Below are 16,247 nucleotides of genomic sequence, written 5' to 3'. Positions count from 1 at the left end.
CTCTGGCAGCTCATTCCATACATGCATCATCCTTTGTGTGAAAAAGTTAGGTCCCTTTTATATCTTTCCCCTCTCACGCTAAACCTATGCCCTCTTGTTCTGGACTCCCCCACCCCAGGGAAAACACCTTGTCTATTCATCATATCCATGACACTCATGATTTTATAAACCCCTCAGCCTCCGATGCCAAAGGGAAAACTGCTCAAGCCTATCCAGCCTCTTCAACCCTGGTAACATCCTTGTAAATCTTTTCTGAACCCTTTCAAGTTTCACAACATCCTTCCTGTAGGTAGGAGAATTGCATACAATATTCCAAAAGTGGCCATACCAATGACCTGTAGAGTCACAACGTGACCTCCCAACTCCTATACTCAATGCTCTGACCAATAAAGGAAAGCATACCAAATGCCTTCTTTACTATTCTGTCTATCTGTTACTCCACTTTTAAGGAACTATGAACCTGCAGTCCAAGGTCTCTTTGTTCAGCAACACTCCTCAGGATGTTACCATTAAGTTATAAGTCCTGTTCTGATTTGCTTTGCCAAAATGCAGCACTTCACATTTATCTAAATTAAACTCCACCTGCCACTCCTCAGCCCATTGGCCCATCTGATCAAGATCTCTTTGTAATCTGAGCTAACCTTCTTCACTGTCCACTGCACCTCCAATTTTGGTGTTAACTGCAAACGTACTAACTATAGCTTCTATGCTCACATCCAAATCATTTATATAAATGACGGAAAGCAGTGGACCCAGCACCAATCCTTGTAGCACACCATTGGTCACAGGCCTCCGATCTGAAAAACAACCCTTCATCACCACCCTGTCTTCTACCTTTGAACCATCAATACCTTCCAACTGGAAGGTAAAACAGTGAAGTCATCATAGTCTCATATCTGTTCTCTCATTAGAGAGGGAAGATTGATGATGGGTTCACCTGAGGGTTGCAGAGTTGAGCAGAGTCCTGAATAGTGTGGGAATTTAATCCATGCTGTTGGCATTACTCTATCACAGAACAGCCATCCAGCAACTAAGCTAACCGACAAATGAGTGCATAACCTTAATAATACAACCAACAGCCAACTAATAGATGATCTTCACTTTAAAATAAAATTTTATAACAAATAATATTTCAAAAGAAATTTAAAACAAAGAAAAATGTAATACTCCATATGACGTATCATAATAAAAAGAGCCCCCTTCTAGAATCTCCAATAATACAAGCAATCCGTTTTGTAAAGTAGTCCAAAATTCGTCACTTCTATTGACCCATATTATCTTGAGATTTATTGTCTAAGATCTCTTTTACACTAGCAAGTTAATGAAGAAGCTTTCTTCAATTCCACTTTTCCTTAATGTACAATATTTCTCGGGAATATTTAATCGATGAACTATTCTCATGGAGCTGCTTGCACAAAATTTTCAGTAAAATAATTGATAATTAAAATTCCATACCAATTAATTCTGCAAATGTCAGCATTTCTGCAGCTAAAGTACTTTAGACCACTTTTTATTTCAAGAGCTTCTCAAGTAAAGAGACAACATATATTTGATCCAAAAGGGTATCTTTTTTGTATACGTTAGTTAAGACTAAAAGTTAATCCACGTGCAGTGCTTTACCACAATCAAGCAATTTACATGAAAGAACTAAATGAAGAATTTCCAAGTTGAATTTCTGCAATCATCCATACAGTACATGATATATATTCCTCTATGAAACGACTGTCCATTTTTCAAAATCTATCAAAAGTTGCATAGGCAACTAATAAATCTTGTTTTTCAATTTTATCCTTGAAGTTAAACGATCCAAAAGTTAATTAGTATCCAAGAAAAATATTTTGTTTTTGATTTGGCTTTCATTTGGAGCAGTGTCTTTTCTTCAAAAGGACACAACCTGCCTCTACACATCCAGCTATTTTTTTCAAATGGCAGGAAAGTTTGGATTCAGAGAATGTTAATGGATAACCATCCTGACAATCTACATTTGATTTCTGTCGCTCTTCACAAAACTCAGATTATTCAGTTTACAATCTATCTGCAAATAAATAATCTTGGCTTTCAATTTTTACAATGAGGCAACCTTCCTCCACCACCACATTCACTTATTCTGAAGCCAGGTGGTGAGGTAGGAAAGCAGAGTCTGCCTCCTCTTGAACCAACACTTGGTCACAGAAGTCACTTTTCATGTACTCAAGATACTTAATCAATCAATACACTCCACCTATATATCTTTAAGCTCATCATTACAATTATTTACATACTTCTAACAAGAGATCAAGATCATTCTTCCAGTCTCTATCCATAATTCATCAATGAACAATATTAAAACAGATTAATTAGTCTTTTGTGTTACTATTATGGGATCTATGAACAAATAGATGGGATCTATGAACAAATTGGCTATGTTTTGCTTACATAAACCAATAACAACATCAATAAATAATAATTGGCCCTGACAGCAGATAAGGAATTCCAAAATTCAGATGAGCATCAGAATGTTATACTTACTGCACAAACTACCTTGAACAACGATATTACTATAAACATTAAATAGAATGGTGTTTAAAAATCCAGCAACTGTGTTTTAGTCATTAGTCACGTCTAATGAGAGTAAAAAAGGAGAAACAGCTCCTTAATGTACATTACTATTACCAAATTTACAAATGACAAAAATAGGTGGTAAGTGGTCAGGATGACAGTCTGCAGAAGGATATAGACAAGTGATTGGGCAAAAGCTTGGCAGATGGAATATAATGGAGGAAAATGTAAGATTATGCACTTTGGCTGGAAGAATAAAAGAGCTGAACATTATTTAAATAGCAAGATTGTAGATAGCTGCAGCACAGAGGCATTTGAGATTCCTTGCATATGACCCACAAAATGTTAGCATTCAAAATCCATGGATAATAAGAGAAGGCAAATAGAATGTTGGTCTTTTGGCAGAGGGAATGAAATATAAAAGTAGACAGTCCAAAGACTCAAAATGTTAAATAAACATCGAAAGAACTATAGATACTGTAAATCAGCAACAAAAAGAGAAGTTGCTGGAAAAGCTCAGCAGGTCTGGCATCATTTGTGAAGAGAAATCAAAGCCAATGTTTAGGGTCTACTGACCTTTCCTCAGAACTGATGGTAGCTAGGAGAATGTTGGTTTATATGCAGAAGATAGGGTAGTGGTGGTAATGGTTAAGTAGTAGGTGATAAGGTGATAAAACCCAATGAGAAAGCAGTTGGACAGACAAAGAAGTTGACAACAATCTTGGGGAGGGTGAATACATGTTAATGGAGACTGTATGATAAGGCCTGGCATTTTTGTAGGGGAGTTCAGGCCCTAAAATTATTGAAAGCAATATAGAGTCCGGAGAGCAACAGGGTCCCAGGTTCTTCCAGCTTGCGCTGAGCTTTGCTGCAGCACTGCAGCAGGCCTGAGACAGAGATGTTGGCCAGGGAACAGGGTGATGTATTGAAATGGCAGGCAACTGGAAACTCGGGGTGTATTTTGTGGGCAGATGCAAATGTTCTGCAAAGCAGTCACCCAGACTACGCTTCATTTCCCCAATGTAGAGGAGACCACATTGTGAGCAGCGAATACAGCAGTCTAGATTGTGAGCAGCACAGGTAAAGTGCTGTTTCACTTGCAAGGTATGTTTGGGCCCTTGGATACTGAGGAGAGAGGTTGTAAATGAGCAGATGTTACACCTTCAGCCATTGCAGGGGAAGGTGTTGTAGGACTGAGGGGGTTGTTGGGGATGAAGGAAGAGTGGACCAGGGTGTCCGAGAGGGAACTGTCCCTGTGGAAGGCAGACAAGGGAGGGGAGGGGAATGGGTGTCTGGTGATGACATCTCGCTGAAGGTGACAGAAACCCCAGCTGATGATCTTCTGGATGTGGATGCTGGTGGGACAGTAGGTAATGATCAGGGGAATCCTACTGCTGTTGCAGGAGGCAAGAGAGGAGATAAGGGTGGAAGTGCGAGAGATGGGTCAGACCCGGTTGAGGGCCCTGTCAACAACGGTGCTAGAGAATCCTCGATTGAGGAAGCAGGTGGACATTTCAGAGACTCCCTTATTGAAGTTGGCCTCATTAGAGCATATGAGACAGAGACAGAGGAACTGGGAGAATGGAATGGAGCTTTCAGAGGAAACAGGGTTACCTTCTCCCTCTTCAGTATCCAAGGCCCAAACATGGCTTCCAGGTGAAGCAGCACTTTACCTGCACTTCTCACAATCTAGACTACTACATTCGCTGCTCACAATGTGGTCTCCTCGATACTGGGGACACTTTAACACACCAGCCTGTCCCATTGCCAACATTTCTGTCTCAGGCTTGCTGCAGTGCTCCAGCGAAGCTCAGCGCACGCTGGAAGAACAACATTGCATATTCCCCCTGGGGCCACTGCAGCCCTTCAAGTTCAATAACTTTAGGGCCTGAACACCCCCCCCTATGGGCAGTTGTCTGTGTGTAGTTTGCTCATTCTCCCAGTCTGTGCGGGTTTGCTCCGGGTACTTCGGCTTTCTCCCACGGTTCAAGGATGTGCGGGTTGGGTGGATTTGCTGTGCTGAGTTGCCTGTAGCGCCCAGGAATGTGCGGGCTGGGTGGACCATCCATGGAAAAAGCAGGTATGGTGTAGGTGGATGGAATGCTCTTCGGAGGGTCGGTGTGGACTTGGTGGGCCGAATGGCCTGCTCCCACATTGAAGGGATTCTATGAGTTGATTACTATCAAGATATGACAGTAGACAAAAGGCTAAAATCCAAATTAAGTTAGGAAGTGAACTCAGTAGAGATTTATTATCGCGGTAGTGGTTGAATTTACACAACTTGTCAGCTAAAACAATCTATACGATCTAAATAATTGCTATTTAGAAGACTGCAGCCAATGCTGTTCAAGAATAATACTGACAGCATGACAAGATGTTATTTTTCTTTCGAATTGGCTCCCCTCTCATTAATGCCTTTGGTTGGCCACAAAACTTTTTTATTCTTTTTAGCTTTCAGCTTTACAACACTTCAGTTAAAATGCAATTTGCTAATTCAAGTATAAAGGAGTGAATTAAGATTGAGTGAAAGAGGAAATTTATTGATCTAAACCCAGAGAGAAATAACTAAATATGACCTCAAACTCAAAAAAGGGGGGGGGGGGGGGGGAGGTCCAGTACAAAAAAGAAGAGACTAGGATGTAATTTGAAAAGTCCTTGGAATCTTTGAAATGTCAACTTTAACCTGAGATAATGGGTATTTAATTGATGACTTAAAACCTCAGCACCAGCAAAAATTTGTGGATACAAGAGTTTTTGGCGAATGGGTGCTTCTTTGATTTTCTTTTCATTGATGTTATGTTTGAAAGGCTGGGAGGAGAAAAAAAGAGCAGACATTCCAGTTCTGCTGTTACAAATTGATTTATTGTTCTCTCTACTGAAAAGCTGTTGCTTGAAATCGAGTTCACTTGTGTATTCCTATGTCTGTCTTCATTGATATTTCTCCTCCAACAAAAAACTAAATAACCTGCAGTTGGATCTTTTATCTTCCAACAAGATGAAAGAAAAATCAAACACAAATCTGCCATTTTGATGACATACTGGGTCTTGTTTATTGATGGTTTCAAGAAATTGGTTCAGTCTGGTCAGATAAGCACTGTAGCCATTTTAAGTCATTTTTTCCCCTTTTACCAGGTGATGGTAGTAAAGTATTGCGAATTAATTTTTTGCTGTCTTAACATGGAGGAAGACATCAAGTGTGCTTAAACCAAGGGAGGAGTCAAACAGAAGTTTAGAAAAAATGATATGTACAAGTTATTAATTTTTAGAATCCTTAATTTCATTGTGTATTTAATATAATCAAACCACTTAAATTTATACTCTATAGTAACTTGTAGCAAAATAATTGGGAAGTTTGAACATCTTGCTGTGAGTTCTAGTCCCTCTGGATCTCATGGATGATGTTATAGTTTCAAGCTGCAGAAGAAAGTTGGAATAGTGCGCACAATTCTGATCTCCTTCCTATCGGAAAGATGTTGTGAAACTTGATAGGGTTCAGAAAAGATTTAGGAGGATGTTGCCAGGGTTGAAGGATTTGAGCTATAGGGAGAGGGTGAATAGGCTGGGTCTGTTTTCCCTGGAGCATCGGAGGCTGAGGGGTGACCTTATAGAGATTTATAAAATCATGAGGGCATAGATAGGATAAATAGACAAAGTCTTTTCCTGGGGGGGGGAAAAGAGTCCAGAACTGGAGAACATAGATTTAGGGTGAGAGAGGAAAGGTATAAGAGAGACCTCAGGGGCAACTTTTTTACTCAGAGGGTGGTATGTGTATGGAATGAGCCGCCAGAGGAAGTGGTGGAGGCTGGTACAATTGCAACATTTAAAAAGGCATCTGGATGGATATAAGAATAGGAAGGGTTTGGAGGGATATGGGCTGGATACTGTCAGGTGGGACTAGATTGGGTTAGAATATCTGGTCGGCATGGACGAGTTGGACCGAAGGGTCTATTTCCGTGCTGTACATCTCTATGACTCTATAACCTAGCCCCCTACCACACAAACTGGGCCTTGTTATCACAGTCTGCCATTACATACTACCTCCTGTTAGCCACTAACAGTCTCCATTAATAGCTATTCGCCTTCCCACCCAGATAGTTATCGATTTCATTGTCTTATTACGAAATGGGGTAAACTCCTTTGATAATTTAAACCCGACACACAGAGAGGATTACTTCGCACCATAATCTGTTAAATTTTGAGAAGCAAAAAACTATCCCAGAGGTCACTATTGAAAGTAAAAATGAACAACTTTATTCTTAAGTCCAACAGAGAATACTAAAGCCAACTATTTACAACTCCTTTCTCTTCAACCTATCTTTTATCTCCCACTCTATAATACTGGTCCGAAAAAAAACCCTGATTAAGATTTACAAACAAAATTCAACTTTCAAAGCCATCCAGCTGTCGAACCTTCTCATTTTATTTTCCTCTGCAGATTTTCCTGACGTCTTTTCTTCAGTATTTCATACGTACAAGTATCTTTCAGAGCGCTATTCAACTAGCAGTCTATACTTGGTTTTCTTGGCATTTTCCCCCTAACGGCTCAAAATGTCCGATTTTATACCCCAAAACATCGGATCTTTCATTGGTTTGATGTTCTTCCAAACAGTAAACTGCAAATTTGACTGGATTTTAGTATCTGGGGCATAATTTAAACTGATTGGCAGAATTTGCATTTTGTTTTGTTCCATGGCAACACAACTCCAGCTATTTGTTTTGACCAAGTGGTAAATTTTTAAAATGTTCAGGACACACTGTACTTTCAGTCAGTCCTTGCTAGCTCCTCTCTCAAAAGGTACAGTACAGCTCTACGCCTTCATAATAGCCTATCCAACTGTTCTTCTCTCTCACTGGACAAGATCCATACCTATTGCTTACTCCTTACCCCTTCCCCCATCTTATCTTCTGCATGTTCAGATAACGGCCAAAATCGGTGAATGGCGAAAATAGTCTCTCTTACTCCACAACCACAAGAGCACGAGTTCGAGTTGGCAATAGAATCCCAAAATACAGTTCTTACGTATATTAAAATTCCATTACTATGGTGTTACATTGGTTCATCTTTCATACAGAAAAGTTTGAGAGGCTTCTGTCTTGGGAATCAGGAGATGGGTTAAGACATGTGCTAAGTGCTGGCTGCTACTTCTGATGGGATAAAGTGTGTCTATTCAGTCTTCTTGCATAATTAAGGGATGTTAGTCTTTTTGTCTTTTAAGTTAGCGAATGTTAATAAAAATACGAGGCCTATATGCTTTAAATAAGTTAGAAAGTATACCTGCATTAAACTGATTACCTGCAGCTGGGTTGAGAGATTGTTTATTACTTGCTGGCATGAATTTCATTCATTCATGCAATTTCACTTAAGCTCTATTTTGACAGTTGGTTTCTTCAAGGGATAATGGACTAGTTAAAAAGGTATTTAACAAGTACAGGCTAACTGGGGAAACTGTTTGGTGTTCTGTCATCCATTCAGGTCCATGAGACAGTTGGTAAGGGCTGATTTATATTATAATGTTTAATGGAGACTTGATGGGGATGGTATTGTTTACAATACTGAAACCTATTTGGAGGTGACAAGGCCTGATAAGGTGCAAAAAGTGCAGTTCAGGACAACCTCAATTACCCGAACGAGATGGGCGGGGAGTATTTTGTGCGGATAACTGATCTGATCATAAACAAAGGAAGCATTTACGGGACCTTGAGATCTTGTTTGGATAATCCGAAATGAAGGTAATTGATGTTTGGATAACTGAGGTTGTTTCATAAAGGGTTTGAAGGGTAGTTTTAAGTTTGGACTATCTTAAGACAGTAACATATACAGCAGAACCATGGTTTTATGAATGAATGAAACAGTGTTATAGTAGGGAGTTATGAATGAAAGAAAGAAATGAGAATGCAATGTTCGCTTGTGAGTAGGCTAGTAAAGTACTTATGAATGAATAGACATAAAATGCTTGTGAGTGGAAAATATAAACTGTTTGTAAGTGGATGGACTTAGAATACAATATCTCACAAGAGAAATCAACATTTTCCTAGTTACCATTAGTTCTGAGGAAGGGTCACTGGACCCAAAATATTAACTCAAAATGTTAATATGCTGTTTTTCTCTCTCCACAGATACTCCCAGACTTGCTGAGTTTCTCCAGCATTTTGTGTGTGTATTGTAAAATGAGGGAGGTCTTGCTGAAACAAATGCACTGATCAGATCACGCCTGGATTAGTGTGAATGGTTTTGGTCCCCTTATTCAAAGATATACATACAATGGATGCAGACCATGGAAGGTTAATTCAGAGTATACAGGGATTCTCTTCTGACTGCAGGTTGATTAGGTTGGGTCTGTGCTCACTGGATTCAGAACAATGGAGGTGACCTTTTTGAAACATATATAATTGTTAAGGAGGCATGACGATCTGAGTCTAGAGAGCCTAGTGCCAGAGAGTATCATCTCAGAATACCGGGTTGCACATTTAGAAGAAGACATGAGGAGGAAATTTTTGAGGATAATCGAAATGTGGAATTCAACGTGACAGATCTTGAATTAGTGAGGAAATCAAGAGTTATGGGATAACGCAGGAAAGTGAGACTGAGGATTATAAAATTAGCAGTGATCTCATTGAAAGAGGAAGCAGACTGGATGGACCAAATAGTCTACTTCTGTTCATGTGGCTTACGGTTTTAGGTACAATGTTAGTTGCTACAGCACATCTGTGACAAGAAACTGCACAGATTCTTCCATGCAAGTCATACTGTTTGAGATGAGCAGGGAAGCAATAGCCGAGAAGAATTATAATTGGGCTCTTAATCCAAAAACTCAGCGCATATTATGGAGATTGACTTTGAGAGTGCAACAAAGGTTTTACCCACACAGTTGAAGGGATACAGGGTAGGCCGTTTAGGACTGAGAGGAGGAGAAATTTCTTCACTCACTGAGTGAGTGAGCCCATGGAATTCTCTGCCACAGAAAGCAGTTGATGCCAAAATACTGAATGTTTTCAAGGAGTTAGATCTAGTTAGAGTCATGAGTTATAAAGATATACAGCATGTAAACAGACCCTTCAGTCCCACTTGTCAATGCTGACCAGATATGCTAACCCAATCTAGTCCTACCTGCCAGCACCCGGCTCATATCCCTCCAAACCCTTCCTATTCATATAGTCAACCAGATGCCTTTTAAATGGTGCAACTGTACCAGCCTCCACCACTTCCTCTGGCAGCTCATTCCATACACATACCACCTTCTGCGTGAAACAGTTGCTCCTTGGGTCTCTTTTATATCTTTCCCCTCTCACTCTAAACCTATGCCCTCTAGTTCTGGAGTCCCCAACCCCAGGGAAAAGACTCTGTCTATTTATCCTATCCATGCCCCTCATGATTTTATAAATCTCTATAAGGTCACCCCTCAAAATCCAAGGAAAACAGCCCCAGCCTGTTCAACCACTCCCTATAGCTCAAATCCTCCAACCCTGGCACCATCCTTGGAAATCTTTTCTGAACCGTTTCAAGTTTCACAACATCCTTCTGATAGGAAGGGGACCAGAATTGCACGCAATATTCCAACAGTGGCCTAACCAATGTCCTGTACAGCCGCAACATGACCTCCCAACTCCTGTACTCAATACTCTGACCAATAAAGGAAAGCATACCAAACACCTTCTTCACTATCCTAGCTATATTTGACTCTACTTTCAAGGAACTATGAACCTGCACTCCAAGGTCTCTTCATTCAGCAGAACACCCTAGGACCTTACCATTAATAGACAATAGACAATAGACAATAGGTGCAGGAGTAGGCCATTCTGCCCTTCGAGCCTGCACCACCATTCAATATAATCATGGCTGATCATCCTTAATCAGTATCCTGTTCCTGCCTTATCTCCATAACCCTTGATTCCACAATCCTTGAGAGCTCTATCCAACTCTTTCTTAAATTAATCCAGAGACTGGACCTCCACTGCCCTCTGGGGCAGAGCATTCCACCTCTCTCTGGGTGAAGACGTTTCTCCTCATCTCTGTCCTAAATGGTCTACCCTGTATTTTTAAGCTGTGTCCTCTGGTTCGGCACTCACCCATCAGCGGAAACATGTTTCCTGCCTCCAGAGTGTCCAATCCTTTAATAATCTTATATGTCTCAATCAGATCCCCTCTCAGTCTTCTAAACGCAAGGGTATACAAGCCCAGTCGCTCCAGTTTTTCAGTGTAAGGTAATCCCACCATTCCAGGAATTGACCTCGTGAACCTTCGCTGCACTCCCTCAATAGCCAGAATGTCTTTCCTCAAATTTGGAGACCAGAACTGCACACAGTACTCCAGGTGTGGTCTCACCAGGGCCCTATACAGCTGCAGAAGAATATCTTTGCTTCTATACTCAATCCCTCTTGTTATGACGGCCAGTATACTATTAGCCTTCTTCACTACCTGCTGTACCTGCATGCTTACCTTCATTGACTGGTGTACAAGGACACCCAGATCTCTCTGTACTGCTCCTTTACCTAAATTGATTCCATTTAGGTAGTAATCTGCCTTCCTGTTCTTGCCACCAAAGTGGATAACCATACATTTATCCACATTAAACTGCATCTGCCACTCACCTATACCTTCCATGTCCTTCTTCACAGTAAATAATGATGCACAATACTCATTTAGTATCTCCCCATCGCCTGCGACTCCGCAAAAAGCCACCATGCTGATCTTTGAGAGGCCTCATTTTCTCCCTCGTTACCTTCTGTCCTTCATGTATTTGTAAAAACCCTTTGGATTCTCCTTAACTCTATTTGTCAAAGCTATCTCATGTCCCCTTTTTGCCCTCCTGATTTCCCTATTAAGTATACTCAAACTGCCTTTATACTCTTCTAAGAATTCACGCGATCTATCTTGTCTGTACCTGACATATGCTTCCTTCTTTTTCTTAACCAAACCCGCAATTTCTTCAGTCATCCAGCATTCTCTATACCGATCAGCCTTTCCTTTCACCCTAACAGGAATATACTGTCTCTGGACTCTCAGTATCTCATTTCTGAAGGCTTTGCATTTTCCAGCCATCCCTTTACCCGCAAACATCCACTCCCAATCAGCTTTTGAAAGTTTTTGCCTAATACGGCCAAAATTAACCTGACTCCAATTTAGAACTTCAACTTTTAGATCTGGTCTATTCTTTTCCATCACTATTTTAAAACTAATAGAATTATGGTTGCTGGCCCCAAAGTGCTCCCCCACTGACACCTCAGTCACCTGCCCTGCCTTATTTCCTAAGAGTAGGTCAAGTTTTGCACCTTCTCTAGTAGGCGCATCCACGAACTGAATCAGAAAATTTTCTTGTACACATTTAACAAATGCCTCTCCATCTAAACCCTTAACACTATGGCAGTCCCAGTCTATGTCTGGGAAGTTAAAATCCCCTACCATAACCACGCTATTATTCTTACAGATAACTGAGATCTCCTTACAAGTTTGTTTCTCAATTTTCCTCTGACTATTAGGGGGTCTATAATACAATCCCAATAAGGTGATCATCCCTTTCTTATTTCTTAGTTCCACCCAACTAACTTCCCTGGATGTATATCTGGGAATATCCTCCCTCAGTACAGCTGTAATGCTACCCCTTATCAAAAACGCCACTTCCCCTCCTCTCTCGCCTTCCTTTCTGTAGCATTTGTATCTTGGAACATTCAGCTGCCAGTCCTGTCCATCCCTGAGCCATGTTTTTGTAATTGCTATGATATCCCAATCCCATATTCCTAGCCTTGCCGAGTTCATCTGCCTTCCCTGTTAGGCCCCTTGCATTGAAATAAATGCAGTTTAATCTGTCAGTCCTACCTTGTTCTCTGCTTTGTCCTGGCCTACCCTGACCGTTTGACTTGCTTCTGTTCTGAACTGTACCAGTCTCAGATTGATCTCTTTCCTCACCCAACACCTCCCCCCAACCCCCCACCCCACCTTACTAGTTTAAGCCCTCCCGGGCAGCTCTAGCAAATCTCCTTGCCAGTATATTAGTCCCCTTCCAATTTAGGTGCAATCTGTCCTTGTACAGGTCACTTCTATTCCAAAACAGCTTCCAGTGATCCAAAAACATGAATCCTTCTCCCATACACCAGCCCCTCAGCCATGCATTCAACTGCTCTATCTTCCTTTTCCTGCCCTCACTAGTTCGCAGTACCGGGAATAATCCTGATATCACTACTCTTGAGGACCTTTATAAATTGCTGCCTAACTCTCTGTAATCTCCCTTCAGAATCTCAACCTTTTCCCTTCCTATGTCGTTGGTTCCAATGTGTACAATGACTTCCTGCTGGCCCCTCTCCCCAGTGAGAACATTCTGCACCCTCTCTGAGACATCCTTGATCCTGGCACCAGGGAAGCAACACACCATTCTGATTTTTCTCTGCTGGCCACAGAAACGTCTGTCTATACCTTGGACTAGAGAGTCCCCTAAAACAATTGATCTCTTGGAATCTGACGTGTCCCTCAATGCATGAGAACCAGTCTCAAGAGCAGAAACTTGGCTGTTCGTGCTACATTCCCCAGAGAATCAATCACCCCATACATTTTCTAAAACAGCATACTTGTTTGAAATGGGGACAGCCACAGAAGACTCCTACACAACCTGCCTATCTCTCTTACCTTTCCTGGAGTTTACCTATCTATGTGACTGTATCTGCAACTTTTCTCCCTTCCTGTAACTGCCATCCATCACATCCCCTTGCTCTTATAAATTCCTCATTGCCTCTCACTGTCTCTCCATCCAATCCACTCAATCTGATAGGATTTGCAATTGCAGATATAATCCTCAGTAACACGTAAACTCTGCCTAAACTCCCACATTCGACAAGAGGAGCATACCACTCTACTAAAGGCCATTTTTGCTTCATTCAACCTACAGACTGCCTTATTCCTCTAAAAAACACCGCTCCAGGTTAAATTAATACTTATGGCTTATATTTTTAAGTTTAATCAAGAGACATATCTCAATATAACATATAATCAAGAAAGAACCCACTCTACTCACTACTGTAGACTAACTGTAAGGCCATGCTTAAAATAATCACTTATCTGTTTCTGTGCTTTGGCCTCTTTCAAACACATTCCTCCAACATCAGTTGTGAATTTCACTGTTTGTTAGTTCTCCCAGGCGCACTCCAGCATCCAGCATTAAATGAATTCAAACAGCAAAGGCAATAATTGTGCAGTTCACTGCTGTGTCAGTTAGCAGTGTGGGTTTCTTTCTTTTTCTCTCTCTCTCTTCCCCCCCCCCCCCCCACCCACCCCCAACACGGACCTTACCATGTGCTTCCTAAGTCTGTTCCTCTCCCTTTTAAAAGTGCTGTTGTTTTAACTTTTTTCTCTCCAAAGTTCCAAACCAATGCAACAGCATAGAAAACAGCAATTGCTGCTCCTGGAATTCGAGGAAATCACCTCCAACACTTAAAATCCTCAAAAAAGGAGCAGCCTGCGACAGCCAGAAATTTTTCCCATCCTCCATCTTGAATTACCTAGAATCCTAGTAGCCTTCCTCAAGCTAAAAGGATCAAAAGATAAGTGGAGAAAGTGGGAACAGGGGACTGAGTTGAATGATCAGTCATGACCACACTGTATATCAGCGCAGGCTCATGGCCACCATCTGCCCCTACTTCCTTTGACTATAAAATATGATGCAAATGTCAGGATGGTAATTAATAAAAGCAAAAACAAAAACTACAATCAGCTCATTGTAACATTACAGCAAGGAAAACAGCATTGAAATGTTCAGCATTCTGAACGTGACACTTGCTTTCAATATTTCAAAACACATACAACCTAGCTTCATTCTGGGTATAAGTGCAGCCTGGAGGTATTTTCCCTTCTGTGACTAAAGCAAAATTCAAAGGCTACACAGTTGTAAAGCATGTGTTTGAAAAGGCTTCCGTCATCACAGGTGATTAATAGTGAAATCACAACCAATGAACTGACAACCAATCCAACACCTGAACACTTAAGACAGAAGGAAGTTTTCAAAGAATACGCAGAAATAGGCAAAATTGATTTGTCTGATCAAGCATATTTATTGCCTTTGAGCATACATTCAGCAGGGTGGCAATATACTGGAGCACAACATTCCAATTGCTTACCTTATGGCAAACTTCAGTCTTTATCTCCTTCATAGCACGCTCCGAAAAGACACAGCCACAGTCGCGGAGATAACAAAATCTGCAAGATACCAATAACATGACTAACAACAACAGTAACTACCTTCACAAAGAATGTTTTATATATAAAAAAAAATTCCTTTGCATTTATAATCTAGATCATAGAGTCAGAGAGATGTACAGCGGCAAGGAGAGAGGGCTGTGCAGAAGCTTTTCAGCGGCTGAGATCTAAACCAGAGACCCTACACCATAGGGCATCCCACCCTCCGTCTCACCCATCCCCTCTAACCTTACCCAGAGTCTGTAAATTCGGTAAGTTTGCAGGATTTCTTTTTCTTCTCTTCCTTGTTTAGTCCTGTGTGGGCTTTCAAATTAGCAAGGTTTGGCTGATAGGGCAGTTGCATGTTCCTCCTGCAGAAGGTGGCAGGTGAGTGACATGACACATGACTCTAGCTCCTTGAAAATCAAGTTACGGAATTGGAGCTGGATGAACTGCAGATCATCCGGGAGGCTGAGGGAGAAATTGAGAGAACATACAGGGAGGTGGTCACTCCTCAGTCATAGGATAAGGACAGCTGGGTTACAGTCAGGGGGAAGAAATGGAACCAACAGTTAGAGTAGGGATCCCCTGTGTCCATCCCCCTCAACTGATCACAACTGCCTCACATTTACCATAGACTTGGAGAGGGAAAGGAGCAGTTACCAAGGGAAGATATTTAATTGGGGAAAAGGAAAGTATGACCCTATCAGACAGCAGTTGGCAAGTACAGATTGGGAGCAATTATTCCACAGAAAGGGCACAGCAGACTTGTGAAGGCTATTTAAGGAGCAGTTGTTGCAAGTGATGCACGAATTTGTTCCTCTGAGATAGGTAAGAAGGGGCAAGATTAAGGAGCCTCGGATGACGAGAACAGAGGAGCTTCTCATCAAAAGGAAGACAACAGACTACATAAAGTGGAGGAAGCAAGGATCTAGCATAGCTTTAGAGGATTACAGGCTTACTAGAAAGGAGCTCAGAAATGGACTGAGGAGAGCCAGGAGGGGGCACGAGAAAGGCTTGGCAGGAAGGATTAGGGAGAACCCAAACGCATTTTACTCTTACATGAGGAACAAGATAATAATCAAGGAGAAGGTCAGGCCGATCAGGGACAGCGTAGGGAACTTGTGCGTGGAGTCTGAGCAGATAGGGAAAGCCATAAATGAGTTTTTTGCTTCGGTTTTCACTAAGGAAAGGGACCTTGTTGTGAATGAGAACTTTGAGGAGCTGGGAAACAGGCTTGAACAGATCAAGATTGATGAAGTTGATGTGCTGGAAATTTTGGAAAACATTAAGACTGATAAGTCCCCAGGGCCAAACCAAATTTATCCTCGGTTGCTTTGGGAAGCAAGAAAGGAGGTTGTTAAGCCGTTGGCGAAGATCTTTGCTTCCTCACTCTCCATGGGAGTCGTACCGGAAGAGTGGAGGGAGGCAAATGTTGCTCTTCTTTTCAAGAAGGGGAATAGGGAAATCCCTAGCAATTACAGACCAGTCAGTCAGTCTTACGTCTGTGCTCAGCAAGGTTTTGGAAAGCATTTTGAGGGATACAATT

At 41.5% G+C, this 16,247-nt stretch overlaps 1 protein-coding gene across 2 annotated transcripts in view; it reads right to left on the bottom strand.

Annotated features, from left to right (window-relative positions):
• Positions 1–16,247, bottom strand: part of rtf2 (replication termination factor 2) — a 168,091-nt gene that overhangs the window by 94,683 nt on the left and 57,161 nt on the right. For both annotated transcript variants that reach the window (XM_043676978.2, XM_043676979.2), the window contains exon 5: positions 14,641–14,719. In XM_043676978.2, the coding sequence (XP_043532913.2) occupies positions 14,641–14,719 (79 nt within the window). The remainder of the gene's footprint in view (positions 1–14,640; positions 14,720–16,247) is intronic.

The sequence above is a fragment of the Chiloscyllium plagiosum genome, unplaced genomic scaffold (genome assembly GCF_037043375.1).
Source record: "Chiloscyllium plagiosum isolate Xiang-an unplaced genomic scaffold, Cpla_swu_hap1 HiC_scaffold_15, whole genome shotgun sequence".
Taxonomy (NCBI): domain Eukaryota; kingdom Metazoa; phylum Chordata; class Chondrichthyes; order Orectolobiformes; family Hemiscylliidae; genus Chiloscyllium; species Chiloscyllium plagiosum.
The sequence above is the reverse complement of the archived record's forward strand: the minus strand, read 5'-3'. Positions and strand labels throughout refer to the sequence as shown.